Source organism: Delphinus delphis, chromosome 3 (genome assembly GCF_949987515.2).
Source record: "Delphinus delphis chromosome 3, mDelDel1.2, whole genome shotgun sequence".
NCBI lineage: Eukaryota > Metazoa > Chordata > Mammalia > Artiodactyla > Delphinidae > Delphinus > Delphinus delphis.
In genome coordinates, this window is record NC_082685.1 from 116,797,349 (window position 1) to 116,823,190 (window position 25,842).

At 41.6% G+C, this 25,842-nt stretch overlaps 1 protein-coding gene across 2 annotated transcripts in view; it reads left to right on the forward strand.

Moving 5' to 3' along the window:
- MRPS27 (mitochondrial ribosomal protein S27) overlaps nt 1-25,842 on the forward strand; it is a 100,437-nt gene that overhangs the window by 73,603 nt on the left and 992 nt on the right. The window contains exons 6-12 of one of the 2 annotated variants that reach the window (XM_060009333.1): nt 5,947-6,061; nt 9,518-9,596; nt 12,625-12,740; nt 16,442-16,544; nt 18,877-19,019; nt 21,032-21,205; nt 23,946-25,206. In XM_060009333.1, the coding sequence (XP_059865316.1) occupies nt 5,947-6,061; nt 9,518-9,596; nt 12,625-12,740; nt 16,442-16,544; nt 18,877-19,019; nt 21,032-21,205; nt 23,946-24,185 (970 nt within the window). In that variant the 3' untranslated portion in view covers nt 24,186-25,206. Of the gene's footprint in view, nt 1-5,946; nt 6,062-9,517; nt 9,597-12,624; nt 12,741-16,441; nt 16,545-18,876; nt 19,020-21,031; nt 21,206-23,945; nt 25,207-25,842 lie in introns of those variants that run through there. The other variant, XM_060009334.1, reaches the window with a different exon arrangement.

Below are 25,842 nucleotides of genomic sequence, written 5' to 3' on the forward strand. Positions count from 1 at the left end.
ATAGCCAGATCAGAGAGAAGACAGAATAGTTTGGGGATATATGTCCTACTTGTCCTTGCTTGTTTTCTAGTCCATGAATGGATATGGAAAATAGAGTATTTCTCCTAGAGTAGTTTCTTGGATGTGAAATATTATTTCATTATACCAGGTGAAATGCTGGTGACCTCATTTTTAAGCCCAGGGTATGACAAATTTAGACTTTGACTTTGATATCTAGCAAGTCCCTCTGTTTTCCATCTTCACTTTAAAATGTGTTATTATGCTGCATTTATTTAGCACTTCACATTTGTAAAATTCTATGCCTGTGTTATTCTCTACCAAAAAATCCACTTACTTGTTACCCTTATTAGAAGGCAAACAGGGATACCAAATGTCTCATGGCTGTGTATAGAACTCAGAGAAAACTACTTGTAAACTGGATTTTAATTTTTTCAAGTTCTAATTTGGAAATTGGCAGAATGTAAATTACAATTGAACTGAAATTATAGTTTTATTACCTTATTTGCTTTTCCTCTTATAAAATTAATAACTCTAGGTTTAGAAAGAATCTCGAGGAGGTTATCTGTATAAAATTTGCTCAAATTAAGCAGCAAACCCTGGAGAGGTTGGTTCTAAAGGAGGCATTAGGAATTTTTAGGGTTGATAGAACTGTTCTTTTAGCTTGACTGTGGTGGTTACACAACTGGATGCATTTGTCAAAATTCACAGACAGATTCACTGAAGAGTGTGAATTTTACTGTTTGTGTATCTTTGTAAACCTGTTTTTTAAAAAAGAAAAAAGCATTAGAACTTGAAAATAAAAAAAAAAAGACATTTTTATCTGCCTAAGAGGTAGATAATGAATTCATTGGAAATGTACAAGCCCAAACTTGGGCATTTGCGAGGGCAATGTTTTAAAAGGAGGGGATTCTTGCTCTTGGTGCGTCACTTAGTGCACACGCAGGACATATTTGTTGAAAAGTTAAAATTACCTTGGGCTTCCCTGGTGGCGCAGTGGTTAAGAATCTGCCTGCCAACGCAGGGGACATGGGTTCTAGCCCTGGTCCGGGAAGATCCCACATGCCGCGGAGCAACTAAGCCCGTGCGCCGCAACTACTGAGCCTGTGCTCTAGAGCCCGTGCTCCGGCAACAAGAGAAGCCACCGCAATGAGAAGCCCACGCACCCCAATGAAGAGTAGCCCCAGCTCACCACAACTAGAGAAAGCCCGTGCACAGCAACGAAGACCCAACGCAGCCAATCAATCAATAAAATAAATAAAAATTTTTAAAAGGTTAAAATGACCTGAATTTCCCCTATAAAAGTAAGAATCTGGGATCTCAAGCAAGAAAGTGGTTTTAATCTAGAATACTGATATCTTTATTATCAGTTCCTATATTAGACTCCTATATTAGCCCCCTTTTTCAAACACTTGACAAAGATATAATAGTCATTAGAAAATTATTGCATCAGAACTTGGTTTTATTTGTGGTAGTTGGGGGCAACTAATAATTGATGAAAGCAGAATTTCCAGCAGGATGTGAAAGAAAGTAATTATCCTTGTAGAATAAGAAAGTGCGTAGCCATGACTGAATCAGATTCTGGTTTGAATAATCACATGATACCCTCTTGCTCTTTGGGTTTAGTTCAGGGAAGCGCTCAAACCTTTCAATAGGTGCCCACTTTGCTTCATTGATAAGGCCCCCCATCCGCGCTACAGACTCTGAAGCCAGCTGTGTTTTCTTCTTGGCACTCTTCCAGTCCTCCTTTTACCCCAGCCCCTCACCCATCTCCATGTCTCCCCAGCTCAGGGCCTGAGGTTTCCATCTGTAAAGCCTGTTGCTACAGGATACAGAATTCACTCGGGAGGAGGGGAAAGCTGCGTGTGTGTGTGTTTAAGGATGGTGGCTCTCATAATCAGATAAATGTTGTGGAAAGCTTGCTCATTCATATGGAAGAGCCAGCGCTGCAGCTAAATGGTGGAGCCGCTGAGCTCCAGGCTCTGGCATCTGTGCGTTAGTCCTGCTCAGTCAGGAGCGCTTTTATTTGTGATACAGAAATAGCTGAGGAGCATCACCACTTTTGCCTTCAACAATAACCTTTGGTTGAACCCATGGAAAAAAGGCTGTATCGCTTTTTTTTTTTTTAATGCAATGATGAAATTGGTCACAAATAGGAAATCTCATGTGACTTCTACACACAATGAGGTACCTCCTATGCAATCATAGTAAGTCTCTGGTGTTTTACTTTTCACTCTTGACTTCCTTTATATAACTGCTCTTCCCTTCTAAGATATCTTGAAGGTATCAAAGACTTTTTCCCCATGTCATGCATCCTGTGATTCTGCTCTCCTTCCTTCCTGGTGACATCAGTCTTGAATGAACAGTAGTGCTGGTGAATGCCCTGAAAAGCCTGGAATGTAACCTGATTTTTGAGGAGAGGAAGCTTCTCAGTTCCCGCCATTTGACTTGCCTGGGCAAGTTCTGTCTTGCACTATGGACAGTGTTATCTTCAGCCATAGGATACCAGCTTTGGGAACTAGTAAAGCCGGAGCTTAAGAACACACTTCATTCTCTCCTTCTCCTTCTTGTGCCCCTCCTTCCTTCCAAGAAAACACTCATGTCCTTAGGATTGTTGTCAAGTTTGCTTCTGTTTTATAAGCGGGAAGCTCAGAATGTCTCTTGCCTTCATGAGCACAAGCATTGTTGGGGTTATTTGGGTTGCATTTGTTTATCTTTTCCACACTCACACGGTTTGCGTAGCTTGGCAGCCTGCTGGCCTGGACAATAATAAAGCTTCTGTCGAGGTGAGCAAACAGCTGATGGCATGGGGCACAGAGGGGACTCCTACAGTAGCTGCCTGTAATCTGCTGGGCTGGTGGTCAGAGTAGGCAAGAACAAAAGCCAGTCTGTTTGCAGGCAATTTGGAAAATCAATGTGTTAGTTGTGTTCTTGTCTCTTTGCTTTTCTCTTGGCTAAAAGGGAGAATGCTGGTCCAGCAGTTTGCAGAATCTTTCCAGGCAAGTACCCATTCCAGAGACTTACCTGCCTGTCATATTTCCACTGGCTGTTCTGAAAAGGGCCCGAGTTTTTCTGTCTGAACTGCTTAAAAAGCCACTGACAGAGAATTCTTAATCTCAACATCCAAAGTTGGACCCTACCATTCCAATGTTTTGAGTGGTTTATATTCTAGATAGTTACTCACATAAGTTGTGTGCTAATTTTTTTTTAATGCTAATGAGGGCTTCAAAAGGAGTTTATTTGTTGCCTGGCTAGGAAATACAAGAATTGCACTTTGAGCAACATATTTCATAATATATGTGTGTTTGCCTCTTATTCCTAAATTGATTTAATATTGTCACTTAGTTGAAAATGTCCTAGTCATGGTTGTGTATCTGGATTATTAGGTCTTACAGAGCAGAGATCACACCAAGTAGCCCTGTTCCAGGATGGGAGAGAGAGTGAACTTAGTAAAGACCCATGTGAGTCTGTTGACACATCATTCAAAGGACAGCCGTGCAGATGATTATATTAGTTGTGTGAAGTCTTGAGTTACTTTTCCCTTTAAGCTTCTAAGAAATAAAAGGTGATAAGGAAAGATTTGAGAAGAAAAGACTTTTCTGTTCATCCGTGTGTTAACAAATGGCTTTAAACAAATTTTCATTTGTGCTTTGAAGGTCTATAGATCCTATCCATCTTTGTTCCTCTTTTTCAAAGCCTAAAAATGGTCTGCTGATTGTGAGTAAGAGAAAAGGGTGTTTGGTTGGATGTGGTCATGGTGCTCTTATTTTAAAGTCCATCAAAAAGAAAAGTAATAACTTTAATGGTCATTGGAGACATCCTAAAGCAGAAGATAAGATTTAAATAATCGTGGGTAAAGGAGATAATTGACATTTTTTTGTTTTGTTTTGTTTGTTTGTTTTCAAAGGAAAAATAGACTAAACCTAAAAGCCACTACTACCAAAAATACCTCTAGCATCTAGTAGTGCCCTCTGCATTTTTAGTGTTTATCACGCCCCCCGCCCCCGTGTTATTGTTAAACTGGTTTATATACCTTACTTTTGTAATGAGATTATAAATACCCCAAACAGGGAATTTACAATTCTATAATATACCATAGAAGTTAACATAATGATCAATACATTATTGCATTTAATACGTGCTGATTTTTAAAGCTCTTTTTTTATTTGTCAGCAACCTATTGTGGGCCACAAATTGTGTCAGGCACTGAGGAACCAGTGTGGAGCAAGGCAGTCACTGCCCCTACTTTCTGCCCAGGGAGCCTACAGGCTAGCGAGAAAGCATCACCATCTTTAGGCAGTACACCTGGTATTTCACTTGACTTTTTTTTTTTTTAAATAGAATTAGCTGTTAATTGGCCATTACACTTCAAATCTCAGATTTTTCAGAGTAACAAGGAGTGACGCTCAGGTTGCTCAACTGTTGACTTTAAAATGTGAGGGAAAGCATGAAATACTAAAAGATATAGTTTGTTTCATTTCTATGCAGAGGATCTCATTAGACCTACTATCTAGGGCACTTATACAATGGCTTTCTCTGGCTAGGTCACTCTCATCTTAAACATAATTTGACATATTTCTATCCTTCTCCTTTTATCAAAAGGGGTTAATTCTGTAAAGAAAGAGTGAGAGAGACATTTTCCAGCCAAATCTAAGGCAGTCAAAAAACTGGACAGAGCTAGATGACTTTAAATCCGTAAAACATCTTCAGATCTTATTTTTATCAAATCTCTCACCAGATCACTAATAAATAGCCTAAATTAAATACTACTTCTCACTTGCTCTCTTTTTCTCAGCTTTTACTTTGGCAGAGAACCTGTTCAGCAGGAAACTATCCCAATGCCAGATGGCAGGAAATAGCAGGTGGCAGATTGAATAACCAGCCTTTGAAAAACACCAGTATTAGCCTCTAGCCCCAATTCTCAAATATGGCACAAAATTCTTTCACTTTAAGTTTTTGTCTTGCCTTTTGTTTTTAAGAAAACTGTTTGAATTTTGTGGGGTCCAGGGATTGACTTGCTTCCTCAGTGGTCAAAGTGGGGACTTCAGCTGACACGAGATGATGTTTGAGGAACCGTCCTGATCAAAGCAGATGAACAGAGGCGGCCTCACACACTCACACCTCTCACCTGAGTGAGAGGTCTCCCCTCTCACTCAGCCTTGTGGCACAGACCCCCAAGAGCAAGGAGAAGCTGCTCCAACCAGTGTGTGCCAACTCAAGGCAAGAGCAGCATTTGAATTCCTTTCCAAGTTCCATTCTTTTGTCGGAATACTGGTACTATTATACACCTCAGCTTGGACTGCTTAGGCCTTTTAAAACCATGTGGAGAACAGTAGGAAGCAAGAGGAGATAGACCGAAGCACTGGAATAGGGCTGTGAGAAAGCGTGATCACGGATCCTGGAGGGCCTGAATGCTAAATTTTGCTCAAAAATTTTTTTTTTCTTTTTGTTTTCTTTCAGTTCACTGAAGAGTGTCCTAATGTCTCCTAAGTGCCACAAGAAATAGCAATATAACTCAAAGCTGATTCTCCTCTAGAATTGTTATGCTATCCTAGTTTTCATTTTTGCTTCATCTGTTTTATTTTAAACTTCTAAAGTATAAGCTTCCACATGTCTTCTAATGAAATGTGTACTTATGTAACACCATGGTTAGTAGAGCATATTCCTGAAATCATTTTTGTAAATCTTATGTTAAAACAACGTATTGAATTGGGGATATAAATAAGGAACAAAATTTTTATACTTTTTGTTTATTATTATTTTGCCTTCTTTTTCCCATTTCAGACTTTATAGTGAATGAGTTTTACCCTCAAGCTTTTAGCAACTGTTGGTCTTTATGACTTTTATGATCACATTGACTGCACATCAGGACCTGCTGATGGAAGAGGGATTTTGGCATTGACATTTAAGAGTTAACCCCAGTTTTCTCTCTTCTTATACTTTATTTAGATTTCGACACAGCCCCAACTGCTGGTACCTGAGAGATTGGACTATCCACACCTGGATTAGGCAGTGTCTAAAATATGGTGCACAAGACAAGGCCTTATATACCCTTGTAAATAAGGTGAGTGGTTTCCTGGCATTTGCAGCTTATTCTCCTGAGTTTAGGTGATTTGGTGTTTGTACCATTACAGAACAGCAGAGAATAGTACAAGAAGTAACTTTTAAATTTATTTGCCCTCAGAAAATCTTTTTAGAATGGAGCTGGTATAAATTAACCAGCCCATTAACAATAAACATTCCGGTAGCTGTGGCTGTTCCAAGCACAGTGACTTAAAAATGGAGTGGTAAAAGCAAAAGGTAATCTAATCACAAGAACTTTGTCGGTGGTCATTTCATTCTTGATCCCTAAGTCTTGGATTTTTTGCCTAGTTCCCTTTGGTGAAGTTTAGAGAAAAAGATGTGACCATTTTGCTGGAGTGTGATCTCCAGAGCATTCAGATCATCTTACACATTTTTAAGAAGACAGACTTCCTAGGTTATTCAAAACATGGCTTCCTAAGTCCCTGAGTCCTCCCCTCAAGCCCCAGAGCCCCTATGATTAGGGTCTTTCTGCATGTTATACTCTACCCAAGGGTTGAGTCTTCATTCCCTTCATAGTATGAAATAAGTACAAAATAAGCAAAAGTTTAGAATGTTATTATTGTGAGTCTCAAGCTACAATCCTAGCTTGACCCTTAACAACACTTTAACAGTATTTCTGTGGAAATGTATTATTTCTGTAGTGTCACTGGACCTTCTGTGGCAGACCTCAAAAAGAAATACTAATTTTGGTTTTGGGAGTTCTGATTCCCATGACTTGGGCCTAATTTAACTTATACATTTCAGATCGTTTGTGTGTGAGATGTTGTATTGGGTATGGCATTGTCCCAAAAAAGGAGCAATGTCCTATCCTTTCCCTCGGAAAGCTTATAATTTAATAAAGTAGATAAGCAGGTTCACTGATAAATCTAATATTAGGCCCCAGGGGAAGGAATGGATTAAATCATGCTCTTCACTTCAGACTTTAATGACACAGATCGTACTCAAAGAAGAAGATCCCTATGAAAACAAAACAAGAAGTTCTGGAAAGACAAAAAATGTCTGTCTCATTTTCTACTCTTACTAGTCTTTTAGTGGAAAGAACACCAGACAAGGAGTCAGAAGACCCAAGCTTAACCTCATAAATTCTACCAATTGCTCATAACTTCAGGCAAATAGTAATTTTATTCTTCTAGGTCTTAGTTTTTTCAACTCTTAAGTCAAGTGAGTTGTACTAAATCAGTGATTTCCAGCCCTGGCTGCCCGTTAGAATCACACAAGAAGCTTTTAAAAATTATAGATGCTTTTCTCCACCCCCAAGATTCTAATTTAATTTGATCTTTCTGGAGCCCAGCCATTGGTATTTTTTTAATTGTTTTTTTAAAAAATAGATTTTATTTTTTTGGAGCAGTTTTGGGTTCACAATAAAATTGAGCAGAAGGTAAAGAGATTTCCCACATGTTCCCTGTCCCCACACGTGCACAGCCTCCCGAGTGAGCCATTTGTTACAACTGATGAACCTACATTGACACATAATCACCCAAAGTCCATAGTTTACATTAGGGTTCACTCTTGATGTTGTACATTCTATGGGTTTAAACAATGTATAATGACATGTATCTACCATTGTAGTATCATACAGACTAGTTTCACTGCCCTTAAAATACTCTGTGCTCTGCCTTTTCATACCTCATTGGTGTCTTTTTAAAGCTCCCAAGCTGATTCTCGTTTGCAGTCAGTGTTGAGAATCACCGACCAGTTGATTTCTAAGGTTCCTTCTGGCTTTAATGATTTATTGTTCTAAGATATTTTGTTTTTACCCTGCCTTAGGGATTAGTGCAGATTTGGTTGACTGCTTTGATGAATTTAAGCACTGCTCATGAGCTACAACCTTTAAAGCAATGGATTCTAAACTTTTTTTCCATTTCGGCACATCTGAGGCATTCTGCACAGCGTGCTGGTAATAGTGACTCAGTTCAGCAGTGATTTGCAACTGGGGTTTAGGGTTATCAGAATTTCTAAGGGGATGGGTATAATTGGAAAAAAAAGAATTCCTCAGGTGTTTCTGGTGGTTGACGGGGGGTGGGGGGGATGAGCCTACTGAAGTAAGGATTTAAAACAGACACATGACCACAGCCTAGACCATTAGTAGTCAGACTTGATTGTGCGTGCAAGTCACATGGGAGCCATGGCAACTTCAGGCTTCTTGGGTCTTTAAAAACTAGTCTAATAGACAAGAGATAACAGATGCTGACAAGAATGTGGCATTGTGCATTGTCGACAGGAATGTAAATTGGTACAGCCAGTATGGGAAACAGTATGAAGGTCCCTCAAGAAATTAAAAATAGAACTACAATTTGATCCAGCAATCCCACTTCTGGGTATAAATCCAAAGGAGATGAAATGACTATCTCAAAGAGATACCTGCACCCCCATGTTCATTGCAGCACTATTCACAATAGCCAAGCCGTGGAAACAACCTAAATGTCCATTTACAGATGAATGGATAAAGAAGATGTGGGGTGTGTGTATATGAACATATACATACAATGGAATAGTTAGCCATAAAAAAGAAGATCCTGCCATTTGAGACTACATGGACAAACCTTGAGGGCATTATGCTAAGTAAAATAAGTCACTCAAAGAAAGACAAATACGTCATGATCTCACTTATATGTGAAATCTAAAAAAGCGGAACTCATAGAAACAGTGTAGAATGATGGATGCCAGGGACTGGGAGGACGGAGACATGGGGAGAGGTTGGTCAAAGGATACAGACTTCCAGCTGTAAGATGAGTAAGTTCTGAGGATCTAATGTACAACGCGGTGACTGTAGTTAACAGTACTGTATTGTATACTTGAAAGTTGCCAAGAAAATAGATCTTAAATGTTCTCACCACTGCCACCACCAAAAAAATGGTAATTATGTGAGGCAATGAATTTGTTAACTAGCCTTATCGTAATAATCATTTTGCAATATATATGTGTGTTAAATTATCATGTTGTACACCTTAAAGTTACACAATGTTATATGACAATTATATCTTAATAAAGTTGGAGAAAAAGCGCTCTAAGGACCGGAAAATGCTGCATAATGTGTTAATGTGTGCTTTCTCATGGGAGTCCATTTTTGCATTGATATTCATACCTTCTGAAAAGAATCACTGAACGAGTGCAGTATGGTGGTTTTTTATTGTCTTGGTTTGGTTTGGGGTTTTTTTAAGTTATGATGAAGTGTTAGAATTGAGCTTTATTTTTCAGACGTCAGTTGTCTTATATCAGACACCCACTCACAACTTTCTCACCCTGACCAACAGTTCCAGTTACCAAACGGCATGAGTCACAGCTTCTGTTTCACCGTCCCAGATGCTGTGAAATGATAGTCAGATATTTTACAGCTAACGGTGCCAAGGTTTTTCCTGAATAATACATAGGCATAAATTATAAACTGAATTCAATGAATATTTTTTCCCTTATCTCACTTTTATTTTCATTACAGGTCCAATATGGTATTTTTCCAGATAACTATACATTTAATTTACTGATGGATCATTTCATAAAGGAAGAAAATTACAAAGGTAAGAAACCAAACCCAGTTCCATGTATAATGGATCTTCAGTTCCCAAAGGGAAGTAAATGTAGGCACTTTCACTTTTTTTATTTCTTAATGACTCTCTACATCACTCTTTCAGTCAGAAATAGGTGCGTAGTTGATTTACCACACCAGTTGGCCAGATAGGAGAACCATATTCAGGTCTTTTTTCCTCTGAGTTTCTGAAGTTTATTTGTTCATGTCTCTTTGGGCAAAGGACAATGAATTTAGTGAAGCAATAAACCTTGCCTGAGCTTCCATGGCTAGTTAAGATTATATTAATTCAGCTATTAGCTTGACTTTTTTAAGCACCATTTGCTAACTTCCTTTATTTAAATCACAGTTGTTACAGCATGTGAAGTGTGTAAGTATAAAATCTTATATACTGGAGAGAGTAGTACCCTCGCTATGAAGGAAAGTCATTTCACCTCCCTAGGCTTTTGTTCCCCCTTCTCTAAAGTAAGTGCATTGGTGAACTCTGAGATCTCTTTACCCCCAAAATCCTCTGACCCCATGGAATTAATTTAAAGTGGCTCTTACCTTCAGCTACAGTAAGGGAGGCCAAGGAAAGGTGCGGATGTGGCAGACCCCACAGAGCAGTCAGGTGGAGCCCTGCCAGTCTCCAGTGGACAGGGAAGGGTAGTACAGCACGCTCGTGCTTGCAGCTACGCAGACAGTGAAGAAGGAAAGAGGAGGCCATGCCGTTGTGTAAAGACACACACTGGCTTCCCCTTCCACCATTTCATCCTCAGGCTTGGTTCTGAGGAGTCATGCCTGTGTTAGGGTAGTCACTACCTCAGGAATGTGGATGTGGACTGGTGGTCACTTATGCTTTTATGACACCTGTGATTCCTGTCATTGGGTTACATCCTCTTGTTCCTGCACACCAGCACCCTCAGCCTTTTCCATTGCGTCACTGCCTGGACTCAGTGATGAGGCTGGGGACCTGGGGACCGGGGACCTCTCTCCTTTCTCTTCTCCGGGCCTCTGCTTTATCTTCTCTCTCATAAGGCTTGCAGTTGTTGACTGCCTAAAAATATTTGCTGTGCATTATTATTATTATTATTTTTTTTTTTTGCGGTATGCGGGCCTCTCACTGTTGTGGCCTCTCCCGTTGCGGAGCACAGACTCCGGACGCGCAGGCTCAGCGGCCATGGCTCACGGGCCCAGCCACTCCGTGGCACGCGGGATCCTCCCGGACCGGGGCACGAACCCGTGTCCCCTGCATCAGCAGGCGGACTCTCAACCACTGCGTCACCAGGGAAGCCCTGTGCATTATTTTTTGAAATGCTCATTATCCCTTACCCATTTTAAACATGGGCTTCCTGAATTCAACTAAAAGATAATTAGCTTTTGCATGTTTCATCGTCTGTTCTCTGTGAACATCAGATTTAAGAATCTTTATTACTCTATCATTGGAAAATTATGTAGTAGCAGTTTTCTCCCCTCTCTCTTTAAAGGTAATGTTGGAAGGGTAAAAGGAGTTTTGGGTTTGGTTTTTTTCTTTTTTTTCCTTCTAAATTCAGAGTAAATAATATTGAGGATTTTTTAAAATAAAGTTTTGATGCAGATTATTATTATTTATGGCAAAAATTTAGAAAATGTTATACTTTTTATTGCTAAAATAGGAAATACCCAAGTATATAAATAATTACGGAGGAAAAGGAAATTACTTATACGGATCAACCTAATTTCACTTCCCAAGCCGACTGAAATGAATATAAATTAGAGATAAAATAAATTTGATTTATTTTTCATGTGTAATTTTGGATTCAGTATTGAACAGTTGGCAAAACAGATTTTTTTTAAACTGATTTGTAACTTTGTGTTCTTTTAAAATGTCGGTTTGTTGGTGAGATGGGAGTGTTGTTTGTTTAATCTCTTCCAGGTTCTTATTTTGCTACTGACTGACTGGGTGACTCCTCCCTGGTCTGCCTGTCTATCTCAGTTTCCCTGTTTGCAAAAAATATATAGAAATTCTTGGCTGTGGCCTCATGTAGAACCATGACAACACACACAAAACCAGCTGGCTAGCAACAGCTGCAAATCAGTGCTGACTCTTATGCAGCCCTATATGCAGAGATCGGTTAACAGAACAGCCCAGTCAGTTATTCAAAAACATTCGTTGTGCCTGTGTTATGTGCAGGCACCGTATTTTAAACCAATATTAACATTCTCTGATTTAACAACAAATACTAAGGGAAAGAAATTGTTTGAATTTGATTTTCTTGCCTTCTGCCTATGTTGTGAAATATTGAGGGACAATAAATCAGACCTTGCTTACGGTCTGGTCTCCTATGATCAGCATTCATGTGAAAACAGATATCTTCTATGTTACACTCACGGAATTATAACTTATGAATAAGCATTTCCTTTCCATTCTTTCAATTCTTTTAAATTGAGCCTGATTGTCCTTTTTGTAGTCATCAGTTTTCTGTCTTTGAAATAATACCTGAGATTTAGAATTGTCTCTAGCATTTGTTCTCTTTTGCCCAAACAGGGAGAAAATTCCAGAACATACAGTGGGGCAGTCAGCCAAGCCCCCTCTCTACTTGTCAGGGTGACCTGGAAAATATATTTGCCTCCTTTCTGTATGCCTTAGCTCTTCCAGCTGATGGACATGATGCCTTAAATTTGCTTCACAGTTTATGAGGCATTTTCACATGTATTATTTTGTTGGACTGTCAACAGTCTTGTGATGTATGTGGGACAAATGGTATTTTAACATCATGAAGATGATATTGAGAAATTGAGTGGTTTATTTGACATCCTTGAGGACAGTGATACAATAGCACCTGATTCAGTACACAGTAGTGTGTACAATAGAAGCTGAAAACTTGGGAAAGACCTAGTTTATGGAAGAACTAGGACCAGAGCCCACATTTCTTAACTTCTTAATTCTGTTTATTTTTCTGTCATGTCCCACTTTTTAAGAGTGTTTATAGTTAAATACAGGTTTGATGATGTTACCTAAAACTAATTACCTCTCATTTTTACTTTGATCTTCTTTCCAGATGCTCTGTCTGTGGTTTTTGAGATCATGTTGCAAGAAGCTTTTGAGGTTCCCTCCACCCAACTCCTCTCCCTCTACGTTTTATACTACTGCCTGGCAAAGAAGACAGACTTCAGTGTAAGTGATCTACCTTAAAGCAGCAGTGAGAGCCTTAGAAGAAGCAAGCAGTGGCTGCTCAGTAGTGATGTGGGCACCAGAGGAGACCTCTGCCCTCAGCATCTGGAAAAAGATGCCTGATGTGTAGCACTGTGGCCCCGTATAACCAGGAATGAGTGTTCATCCTGTACATTTTAGGTACTGGGCTCTAACAAAGTGGAATTGGACATTCTTCCACTCGGAAGAATCTCAAGGGAAAGTCCTTATGTGCATTCTGAGACTTGAGCTAGGCTAAGTGCACCTCACACGTGCAGAAGTAGGTAATCGATGATCAGTGAGAGCTGGACATGGCATACCAACGAAGCAGTGAGGCAGCCAGCTTCGACCACGACCTCGGGTATTAAATACTCATTGTTTAATTTATGTCAGTACTTTCCTAAGGTTGCTCTGGGTCAGTCCAGAAGACTAAGTTTGGTTTCATCTCTTAGGTTAGGACATTTAGTCATTGTTTATTGCTATCCTAAGAATAACAACAGTAACAACAACAGTAGCTAATACTTAAATGGCACTTACTTTACACCAGGCTGTGTTCTTGGTGTTTTAGATTTATTAATTCATTTAATCCTCACAACTCCATGCAGATGAGAAGACTGGGGCACAGAGATGTTACATAATAGCCACCCAGCTAGTAGGTGATGAAGCCAAGCAGCCTGGCCCTACAGTCTGCCCTTAACCTCACATGTAACACCAAAAACTACTACTTTGGGTAGGAACTGAAAAGCTCATTTAGTCTAGCCCCCATTCTAAAAAAATTTATTGTGTGTTTTGTTTTTGTAAGATGAATGTCATAGCCTATGGCACACCTCACATTCACTAGTTCATTAAATATATATTGAGCAACTACTACATTCCATACATTTCAAGTGCTCCTTATACAGTGGTGAGCAAAAATTTCCTTCTTACAATCTAAGATGAATATAGGCATTTAAAACAAACACACGAATATAAAATGATGACTATAATGATCACTACAAAGACGTCTTCTATGAAAAGCCTGTATGGTAGTGAGTTTTTGTTTGTATTTTAAACTTGTTAGGAAAGCCTTCTTCCTTAAGGAAATATTTCCTGAGTTAATATTTGAAGCATGAATAGGAATTAACAGACTGAAGAGAGGAAGAACAATCCAAAAAGAGAAAATGACATGTGCAAAAGTCCTGTGGCAGAAAGAACATGCTGAGCAGAAAGGGGCTGGAAGAAGCTAGGAAGATAGTGTAGCTGCCACAGAGAGAATTGTAGGGTGAGATGAGATTGCAGAAGGTAGGTCATGCTAAGCTGTTTCATCTACATTCTAAAAATAGAAGCCACTGAAAAGTTAAGCAGAATTAACTTTTCTGCATGGTCAGATTTGTGTATCTGGGCTGTGACATGGGTAGGAGGTTGGATCAGGGCCAGGGTGGTTATGGTCAGAGCACGTAGGAGACTATCATGGTCGTCTGAGTAAGAGTAATGGTAGTGTGGGGACCAGAATGTGGTGGAGTTACAAAGTAGCCGATGACCGTATCTAGGAGGCAAAGAGCATGATAAGGAAGGAAGTAGATGTGGAGGCAGGGAGGTGGGGGTGAAGTCTGACCTCCTCAGTTTCTGCCTGGGGTATCTGGACAAAAGGGTCACCATGTGTTCGCAAAGACTTCTTTTGATGAGGAAGATCATTAATTTGGCTCTGAATATGTTGCATTTTGAGATACCTTTGAGACAGTCAAGAGATTTCACAAGGGAAATTGCCATCTTAATGGAAAAATCTGGACTGGAGATGTAATTTACAAATCCACGTGTAAGTGTCTGCAGGCGAGCCACAGGCCAAAAGGAGAGTCAGGAATGTGTTGGAACAAACACCGTGGGAGGAGGTGGTCTGCATGTAGAACGCTCCTCAGAGGGTAGGTGAGACGAGGACTTTTATGAAATGCGTTGAACTTAGTGGTGTGAGGGCCATAGAGTAATGGAGCAGGAAACCAAATTGGAGTGGATTGTGGAGTGAGTCCGAGGTGCAGAAAGGAGACAGTGAGCATCAGCGGTGTTTTGAGATGTCTGGCTGTGAAGGGGAGTGGAGGGAGGAAGGAGAGAAGGAGGGTTTGCTTTGTATTAATGGGAGAAGCTGAAGCATAAAATGAGAAAACCTTGAGGACACTGGTAAAATAGCTCCTGATTTAGTCCATAATAGTACATAGAGTAGAAGGTAAAGGCTTGGAAGAGACCTGATATTTTATGTTAACACATAACTAGCCTTTCATCTAAGCAGCAGTGGTTGTATTTTTCCCAGTCATCCAAAAAATCTCTAACACATCCATGTGCTTTCATTCATCTTTGTAAAAGTGCTTTTGGAAGAATCACCATTGCAGCACCATCACCACCCCTGCTCAGTTCTAGCACGGCAAGGATGCTGCTCATTTGGCTTTTAGCCCCTGTTGCATCCTGATGCTATAGGTCATGTTTTTCCCTAAAGAAAAGAAAAAATGCTTCTAAGCCTCCTTATTAATTTTTCCCTGGGCCCCTTTTCATGCAGTTTTTGTGGGGGAACATCAAACCTCCAAGGGATTTGCTTTCGCAAGTGAAATGACCTGGTCCTTCATTACCAACTGTCTTGCTTATGTGTGCTGCAGAAGCCCCTGAGGAGGCTTTGCTTTCCTCCCAAGGTCTTTGCTTGTTTCAAAGGTTTAGAAAAACCTTAAGAAATTGCACTTGCATTGCACGAAGTTCATTCCCAATAAAGAGGTTTGGGTGCCCCTTAACACCTGGGGTACCCCACTTATATACCTGGCTGCAGTTGTAGCTTGCACACTTTGTTCATTCTCTGACCAGCGCAGGGCCACCTGAGCTTTGCGTTCTGTATTTCCAAGCTGGAACAAAGGCTCAGGCCGCTGTGTGCTCCTACTGCACCAGCACCGAGAAGATCACAGCCCTCGTCTGGGGAGTTGCCAAGGCTCTCCTCAGGCCTGCCTTTACAGTGAGTCCCCCGTCCCTGCTGTTGCTAGTCTGCAGCAGCCTTAGCAATGCTTGTACTTTGCCCCTTCTTTTCCCGTGTCTCATAAGGCTTCAATTTTATTGAAGTGTAATTTTGCACCCTGGGTTGAAAGAAATGATTGCCAAGTGTTTCTGATTGCCTAATTGATTTTTGACAGGCGTAAATCTATCTAAAGGCAGCCTAATAGTTATATTTATTTGAACACTGTGAAGTAGAAGGAGTCTTATTGCTGAATTGTTTAAAATTCAAAAAGCTTGCTCTGTCATTTCATAGCAGTGTGAGTACAGGGCTAACAGCATGGGTAATCTTTGTTGATTGTCTCGAGGCAATGCTGGTCCAGAGTGTACGCTTTATTTTTATTTTGTTTTGCTTTTCTGATCGTAAAAGGAACTCTTACTCACTGCCCCAAATTTGGAAAGTAATGAAAAGTACAAAGAAGAAAACCAAAATTGCTTGTAATTTCACTGCCCAGAAATCTGTTAACATATTGGGCATTTCTATTCTGTATTTTTCATTAAACATAAATATCTTTTCTTTCCAAAATTAGAATTATAATGTACCTTTAGTTTTGTTATTTTGCTCCTTTTACTTAATGTTATAACATGTTCTTTTTTCCTCTGTGTCATTAAAAATCACATTTTTGCGTACAAAATGCATTTATGCATTGCTTGGCTGCACCGTGATCTGGTATATTCTATTGCAGTGGGAAGAGGAGAGGAACTTTGGTGCATCCCTGTTACTCCCAGGCCTAAAGCAGAAGAATTCGGTGGGGTTGAGTTCCCAGTTGTACGGCTATGCGCTTCTTGGTAAGCTGGAGGTCCTTACAAACATTGTTCTTCATGGATAGAACTGATGCATTCTTTTACTTCATAATAAAGTTATAATTTGATTTAAATTTGCGAGTGAAATTCCAATACAGCTTTCATTTTTAGACGTAAAACTAGACTTTGATGGCCTTACAGTTATGACCTAAGACAATAAAGCGGGTTCTAAAACCTCCCACCCCTGGCAAGGTGAGAATTAGTTCTGATGGCTCTCGATTATTTTAGTGGTGATCAGTGTGAGGAAGGGATAAAGAAAGGAAAGTTCTGACCCTCTTTTGGGAGAACTGGCCAGTAGGATCTTTCCCATTATTAACAAAGATATTTCTGTCTCTTAAACTTAAAGTCCAGGAGGAAAGAAATTAAGAGTTGGAGTTGAACACATATCCTTGGTATTGTTTTCAGGTGTGAGGGAAGAGAAACTCAGAGAGCACATCCAGCAGCACTTGGGAAAGCAGAGAGGGGCTCACTGGTGCAATGTGGCTGTGCCACACACAGGACAGCTAGCTCTGCTTTAGACCCTGGCTTGCATGAGAATCAGACAGTCAGGAGGGCAAAGCCTTCTGAGGAGCAGCCTCGGCACTTGGGTTGTGTGGAATCTGGGCAAATAACATCCACCCTAAATGTGCATAAAATGTGTCCCGACTTACACAGGTTTATTAAATGCATGTTATTTCATTATCCTTGCAGTCTCTCTCCTAAGTAGGTAGGCATTTGAGAAAGTCCCTTCTGATCATACATTGTGTCTGCTTACCTTTGTTTTCTGCAAATCACCTAAGTTATAGCAGTTTGACTGCTTTTGGAGTTGATCTTCACCAATAAAATGTAGTGTGGCATTCTCAGATGCTGATTCTGATAGAAACTGACTCAGAGAGAGGAGTTCATCAGGCTGGTGATCAGACTAACAAAAGAGTTGACCACTCTTTTAAAAAATCATTTTCTCTTTACTTACCATCTACTTTTGATATTGATTTACACGTTTTTGGCCTTTGCCTTCAGATGAGCACTCAGGATTGTTACACTGCATGAATTGGCCGGGAAGTTGTCAAGGCTAAGAAAATGTACTTTGTTGTTCCTGTTGCTAAGCAGAGGCCCGGGTGTTTTGGGTCTGGGAGCATCAGATCCAAAGCCCTTTGCTCTCACTGTGTCCTGTGCTGCGCAGCCTCATTCACCTCTGACAGAAGCAGCTTCCCAGAACGTGACTGCAGCCAGCCCCAAGCATCTTACAGATCTAAAATTAGCTGTCACCTGATGAGCTTTGTCTATTTATGTTCCACTACAGCTTTCCCAAATCCTCCTTCCCGGGAAAGATAAGTGAAGGTAGATTTAAGACCTGGCAGCTCAAGGTGACTTTGGTCATTAGTGCAGAAGTTTCTGTTCCCCAGGAGTCCAGAGACAGCCCCTGTCCTCACTCGGGGGCCTTGCTGCCAGCCATGTTTTAAGCTCCAGTTGTGATTGTTTGAGGTACCAAGAGAAACATTCATGTCCTGAGACCCAAAAGGATGAATGAGGACTATACGATTTAAGTACTGATGAACCTCAAATAAAGGAAAGGAGAGCAAAGTGAGATTTTTTTTTTTTTTCATAGTGTTTCATGGGGTGTTTTGGAGCATTTTGAAAAATGTCAAACATTTCCTGGCAGGGGAAGTTGTCAGACATTGACAAGATTTCCACTGTAAAAAAGTTGTGGAATTTCTTTTTCAGAGGAATATTTTGTTCTTGAAACAAAACTAGTATTTCAGTTGTTTGACTTGTTTTGTCAGGGTAGTTCCACTTAGAGGCAGATGTAACAACCTCTGTAGGGACTTCCCTGGTGGTCCAGTGGGTAAGACTCCACACTCCCAATGCAAGGGGCCTGGGTTCGATCGCTGGTCAGGGAACTAGATCCCACATGCATGCCTCAACTAAGAAGTCCGCATGCCGCAACTAAAGATCCCACGTGCCACAACTAAGACCCGACATAGCCAAATTAAAATAAATAAATAAAAAATAAATAGCAACGTCTGTAAATTTCCCTCAACCCTTTGATTCATATATCCTCATGAGATAATCTCCAGTAGTCCAAATGAAAAAGAGGAAAAATAAGTTCATATGACTTTATACTGAAAGGTGTATACATAGAATTTTACATTTTTCATCATACATCCAAAGTGTCCCCATTCACTGGGTGGGATGAGGCTCTTGGTATAGGTTTGAAACGATCCTTCTCTATTTCTAGAGCTGCCAGGTAAGTATTCACTTGTGCCTTCAAGTCCTCCATCTCAGACATAGTGGGAAGCCACAGCTGAGCCTTCTTCATTGTTCTTTTTGGCCACAGGGAAGGTGGAATTGCAGCAAGGGCTGCGGGCTGTGTACCATAACATGCCCCTGCTGTGGCAGCCAGGGTACCTCAACAGAGCCCTTCAAGTAATGGAGAAGGTGGCCTCTTCCCCAGAAGACGGAAAGCTGTGTAGAGAAGCGGTAAGTTCCCTGTCTCTAATTCGGTGGGATTTATCATCTCCTGTTACTCATAAGTCAAGCTTTGGATTTGTTTTCCTTGTCTCCCCCATGCCCCACTTTCTTTATCTCTATAGAACCATGTACTTATTCAGGTGAAAAGGAGTGAAAAACCACAAACATTCTCAATGTTACTGACAAAAAGTACTAGAAAATAGGATTGATGTTGATTTTATAGTTCACTATCTGGGAGGAAGACCATTCCCCTTCCCTAAAATTCAAACTGAATTCTGTAAAATACTGTTTAATTCCGCCTGACCCCTAAAGTAAAATCTCAGTAGGAGCTTGAGAGGTTAAGATTTCATCTTTAATTTTTGGCATTTCTGTCTCCTCATTTAGTCCCCGGAGCCTAACTACCTGTCAGTTTTTTCCATCATACAAGCTCTCAAGAAATGAGTCTAGGGACTAGAGATGGCACTGTCTTTCTTTCCTTCCATTAAACTATTCTGTGGTGAATGCATGATGCTGAGGAGATCTGGACCAAATGTTCCTTTCATAGTTCTAAGGCGTTCACTTTGCCTGGACTAGGACACTGTCCTCCCACCAGCCTCAAAGCTCATCCCTCTTGGTCACCTTGGGCTCTTGACACTACGAAGTTACTAGAGTGAGCTCAGGCTACAGGAAAGCACGCGACGAGCTTACACCCGATAGGGAGCCAGCAGTGTTCGCTCCTGCCCAAGCAGCTGTTGTAGCCAGAGTGAGGCATAGAAGGACATCAGTTGTTTCATTAACAGGGTGTAAAAGTTAACTTTGAGCAGCTGCTTATTTGTTTTGCCTTGATGCTGATCACTAGGACTCACCTCATGGCTTCTGCGCAGTCACAGGATGCACAAGTCTGGTCCCTATACTGGCTCCTTATACTGGTGTCTAGTGAGGCCTTATGTTCTCTGCCGACATTTACCAAGTATACACATTTCTAAATACATTTTCATGTTTTAACCCTGCTGTAGTCAGTGCTGGTGATTGAAAACACAAAATTATACATAAATGCTTTGCCAGGGAAATACTCCTTCCAGTTGGAGACAGATTTGCGTTGTTTGTGTTCTGACTTCATAGGAATGTGATTCAGATGTCAGCAAGAGTGGGATATGTGTCACATATATGTATGTGTATATGTATTTGTATGTATATCCCACATACACATTTGGGTATAATGTATTAGTGGCATTCAAAAGCCTTGGAGTATTTTCTGGATTTTTGTTCTGAAGTGACATGGACAGAATTAATCGTTATCCATGCAGGTGCTAATGCTGGCCTTGAGGTTGTTTCTGTCCCATCTCTGATGATTAGGCCCTTTGAGGGTCGAGGGAGGTTGCCCCAAAATGAAAGTGGTAGGGGAGAGGGGTCAAAACAAAAAGAAACCTTCCGTTTTATAGTTTATTTACTTTCTAAGCCATAGAAATCACCTGTTACAATAAATTTCATGTATGCCTATCTGGTCTTTGTCAGCAGCTTATATAGATTGACTGATCCCTAATCTCTGGATACCCTATGAGCTAAAATTTTTCTCTGAAGAAGGTCCCTGCCTAGATTCAGAGGTTTTACTGTGCATTCAAAGTGGCCCATTTTGGTTCTGGTCTGTAGTGGTTTTTCTTTCCCTTTCTCCCAATTCCAAAGCAATTGAGGAAGAAAAACATGGAAGGGGTGGTACTTCAGTACCCATCCAGCATGATTCTTGAATTCTTACCTGGGTGATTAAAAGTGAAATCAAAAGCTGCTGTGTTGATTCACTTATACAGATAAGTCTGAGCTTGCTTATTGTTCCATTTGTTTTGTACTAAGTGTTCATGCCATGGGACAGGGTGTTTCTAGTGTAAAATTATATAACCATTTCTGTTCCCTATAATTTGATAAGAGAACTCTTCTCGCAATATTTTAGATCCCAGGTTTCCCTTCCTTTCCCTTCTCCAGCCTCCTTTCCCAGTGCTTTCAGGGCCATAGGATGTTTAATCTCTGCCCCCCTTTCTGCTCTGCAGCTCGATGTGCTGGACAGAGCGCTGAAGGCGGCTGTGACCGCTCCGGCCCAGGGGTCTTCAGAGGACCAGCCCCAAGAAGGTGAGAAGACCCAGAGGTCAGAAGAACTGGTGGAGCAGCTGGATGTGGAAGAAACTGAACAGTCCAAGCTTCCCCGTTACCTGGAACGATTTGAGGTGAGTTGTAGCAGAATTGAGTCCCTCTCAGCTTCTCTGCCATGGTGATAGACCAGCAGTCCTTTCATGCATCAATGTCACACACAAGGGCATTAAAAACTGACATCAAAAATCACATTGTTGGGCTTCCCTGGTGGCGCAGTGGTTGAGAGTCCGCCTGCCGATGCAGGGGACACCGGTTCGTTCCCCAGTCCGGGAAGATCCCACATGCCGTGGAGTGGCTGGGCCCGTGAACCATGGCCGCTGAGCCTGTGCGTCCGAAGCCTGTGCTCCGCAACGGGAGAGGCCACAACAATGAGAGGCCCGCATACAGAAAAAAAAAAAAAAAAAAAATCACATTGTTATTGCTTCACACAGGAAGTGGTCTTAAAAGAAACAAATGGAATTTTTATGCTCCTTTTCATACTTGAGCGAATCGGTCACAGTTTTCCTGAGGCAGCATGTCATTATCCGCTACTCATCCCTGACGTCTGCCTGATGGGTGGGTAACAGTTTGCCTTCTCATAGCAAGCACCTGACTTCAGCCCTGGGTGAAGAGGATCTGGTCATTTCTCCATATTACATTGAAGCTTCTTGATCACCAGAAACCCAGGTAGAAATCACAGAGCCTCATTTGAATATGATGAAGATGAAATGCAGGCATCTTCTCTTGCTCAGCTTTGTGGTGTGCACTAGGGCCATTGGAAATGCTCTCTGGACTACATGGATGGTGTAAACAGGTTTCTACAGGTTTCAGGACAGACCTGAGCACTCAAACTGCCTTTGGTAGCTTTCAACTCTACGTCCCAAAATGCTCTGTGATCAGAGTCAGGGAGGAAGAGCCACGTTCAGATTGTAAGCCCTTGGCCTCTTCCTTGCTGTGTTTCTCATCTATTTAGCACAAAGCGGGGGGGAAAAAAAAATTGCTGCCTGAAGGAGAATTCATTGTGTGAAGCAGAAAACGTTCCCATCCCTCCCAGCTGACCCATTGTGTCCTTTTGGTGCAGAGGGATGTATACTTTGCCAGAGTATTACATTGAAATCTTTGCAGTAATTATATTGAACCAGCTGTGGGAAATCTATTTCCCCTTGTTCTAAGGAGGATCCTAATACCTTTAGTAGCTGTTTTTCCCGGTACTTCTATAAGGTAATTGCTCAACTTCCCCTTTTTATAATTTAGAAACTGAAAAAGGAAGGTTAATCGATGTTTTCAGGGTACATGGAGAATTAGCAGCTAGGTTAAGAATTTACATACCTGTTCTTTCCTCTTAACTTTGCAGATTTAGAAAAGCTAAAAAGCAAAAAATCTGCTTAGCCCCATAGATTATCATTTACCATGTTCTTATTGACCAAGGCTGCCCCACAACTCTTAAAGTTACCACCTTTTTCTTATTGCTTATATATTTAATCTCGGAGAATAGAAATCTGTGCCAGCCTTGAATTCTCAGCTCTCACTCTTCCACAGTGCATTTTTTTTTTTAATTCACACAAAAAAAGACCAATATTTCTTGACTGCTAGTTGTGTGTTAGGCACTACTGCGTTTCCTTTACCCTTACCTGGGTGGTAGATACTGCTCTTCCTGTGTTACATGACACTAAGGTTGAGGGAACCTAGTCCATAAGTGACTGACTTTGGATTTGAACACAAATTTGAACACTTTGGATTTGCTGACTCAGAGTTGAGTCCTTATTCTGGTGTCCCAAGCTGTCTCCTTGGCCTCAAACCAGGTGGGAAGTGATATCAGAAAGAAAGAATTCTCATTTTACGCTTCCTTTTCTTCCTGGTGCCTGATTTTTGTTAGTCCCAGGTAATCTCTTTGGGGGCTCATTTTTGTGGCTGACCTGTCACACCAGACGTCTGGCCACTCCTTGAAGCCCGTGGATCCTTCCCACCTTCCAGCCCCTGCTGTTAGAGCAGGCCTCATCACCTATGCCAGTAAACTGCACTTGTTTTGTGGAACATGGGGTGTGTCATATATGCTAAGTCTGGGGCCATAAGTGGGTCTCTGATGATCTGCATCTTGAAGCACTTAAGTAGATTAGTGTTTTTAGTACTTTACTTCTCCAGAAATACAATACTGACCAAATCGAGCTGCCGTTTCAGATGGAGCCATAAGTAGTCAGGCTGTCAAGGCTGACCTGCAGTGAAGCACAGCACGTGGAGGCTTATAATAGCGCAGGCACTCATGGGAGCTGTTTAGCATGCCGTTAGTAAGAAAGCGTTGACATGAATTCCATCTGTTGAAAGGAATACTGCTTAGGCAAACATTTATCCCAGTAATTCTACAGGAAAAGCTATGGATGAACTTGCTCCATTTTATCAGCTGCTTCTGCCATTTTGTTTCCATCTTAGGGTTCTTTGTTCTTGGAGTTTGCTGCTTGGTTTGGTGCAGGTCAGAGTGGAAATGAAGGTTTCTTTTCTTGTGCAGTGTTTGTGGTCTAAAACAAGAAATTACACAGGGAGTCACAGCATATGGAGTTCCATTTACCGTTTGTGAGTGAAGGGGAAGAAATGACATGTGGTGCATCTTAGCAGAATTGCTGGGCTGAAATTAAAAAAAAAACAGCAAAAGCTAACAGTGCCTGGATGAAAGGCAGCATGACAGGCTCCCAATAAAGTACCTTCTCCTGTGAGCAGAATGTGTGGAGATTTTGTAAGTGACTTAACCTCTTCTCTTTTCCTCTTTGTATTCTTTACCTACCTGCCCCTCCCACATCTTTTTTTTTTTTCTTTTTTTTTTTTTTCCTTTGTTTCCAATAGGCCTTACATTCTAAGCTACAGGCTCTGGGCAAAGTTGAGTCAGAAAGCCTTCTGACCCTGACCACCCAGCTTGTCAAGGAACAGCTCCCTACCTGTGAAGCAGAAGACATCGCTGCCTACGAGCAGAAGCTACAGCAGTGGCATCTGGATTGGGTACATTTGATTCAGAGGGAAAAGGAGCAGAGGGAGAGGGCCAAGCAGGCGCAGGAGGCTCGAAGGGCAGCAGAGGCATCTGCCTAATTAGGGGCCACAGGAACTTCACAAGAGCCCATCTCAGGATCCACAGTGACCATGAGGGCAGCCTCAGTGTCCTGCATCCACCTTCTCCTGTTCTTAAAGCAGACCCCCTAAGGTACAGAAGCCACGCTGTTCACATGTCAAGCCACGTGACCACCCACCCGGATGCCAAGAAGACTGGAACCATGAAAGTGGCAAATGGTCAGACTGAAGCCACTAGCTAAATACCTTAAATAAGGGCTCTCGACGCTTATAGTGGAATTCTTGGGGGACAGGGATCAATTTTGAAGACTGAAAATCCCTGATACCTAGCGATGGTGGTGGGAGAAGCCGTGACTGAAGAATCTGGTCTCAAGCACAAGCTTTTGAATGGTCTCTGTGTCCCCAGCCGAGGCCACCTGCAGGTCCTGAGACCTTGTCCCCTAGTCTCCTCTCGCGTGCAAGCTCTCAGCCTGAGCTGGGTATGGGATGCCCGCACATCCCCACTTTCCCCTCCCAGACCTGAACTGGGAGAAGTTCAGTACAGGAGCAAACAAAAGACCTACTGGCTCTCAAATTTCAGGGACCCCCGGTGGCATTTTTAGCATGTGAGGGCTTTTGAGGAGAGAGCTAGCCCTAGCTCTGAAGCTTCCGTGGCTTGACTCCCCATCATGTTGCGGTAACTTTCTTACAAAGCATTGTCTCAGCCCCTCATCAAGTAGGTAAAGTGAGCCTTCTGTGTACACACATGAACACACATACAATTTGTGAACACAAGTTTCAGTTAGCAATTGGAGAAAATGAGAGATGGGTTGGGGCTTGCAGTGCGTAGAAGACATGACTGATTGTAAAACTGCCAGGAGGTGGAAATTTTCTCTCTGGGGTTTCTCTGTGGAAGGGGTCAGTGGCCGCTCTTGCTTGCTGTGTAATTTTGCCCTCATGTGTAGTGGTGTACTTTTATGCAGGATTGTATCAAGAACCTGTGGAAATAAATGTTCTAGGATCGTTTGGTGTATTCTTCATCTTTGGGGGAGGGGAGGGAGGAGTAGGGAGTTTCATCGTCATTATAGTCACTATGATTTTGAGCAACATATTTTCAACCCTCCTTCTCCAGTAGACTGTGGCATGTGTAATAATAGTAATAATCACCACAACCACTAACTTGTGTTCAGGACTCGCTGAGCTCCAGCAGCCCTATGAGTGAGCTGCTATTACCCTATTTTTGAATAAGGAAACTGAAACTAAGTAACTTACGTGGGGTCAGGCTCCCACTGCTTCTCACCCTGCATGTTCCCTTCATACATACCTGCAGTCCGTATCCAACACAGGGCCTGAGTCTTACTTAGGAAGAGGGTTATGACCAAAAGTTGGTTCTGACATTTTGGTTTATCAAGGGCAGGACTTTTTCAGCCCTTATTATACCAAGAGGCAGGTTCAAGATACATCAAAAGATGCCTTTTGCTCAGTAAATTAACAACCATCACACATGAAGCATCTGGTTGATATTTCAGCTCATAGTTTCGCCTGCATTTTCCTCCTTGTCTGTGCCTGTGGCACTTTACTTCCAGGCTTCAAGAGACCACTTCACTGTGCTGCTGCCCAGCAGGAGTTTCCAAGCTCTCCACGCCCGGACTTCTTCCACACATGTGCCCGCATCTCTCTCAGGAACTCTCGAGAGTCT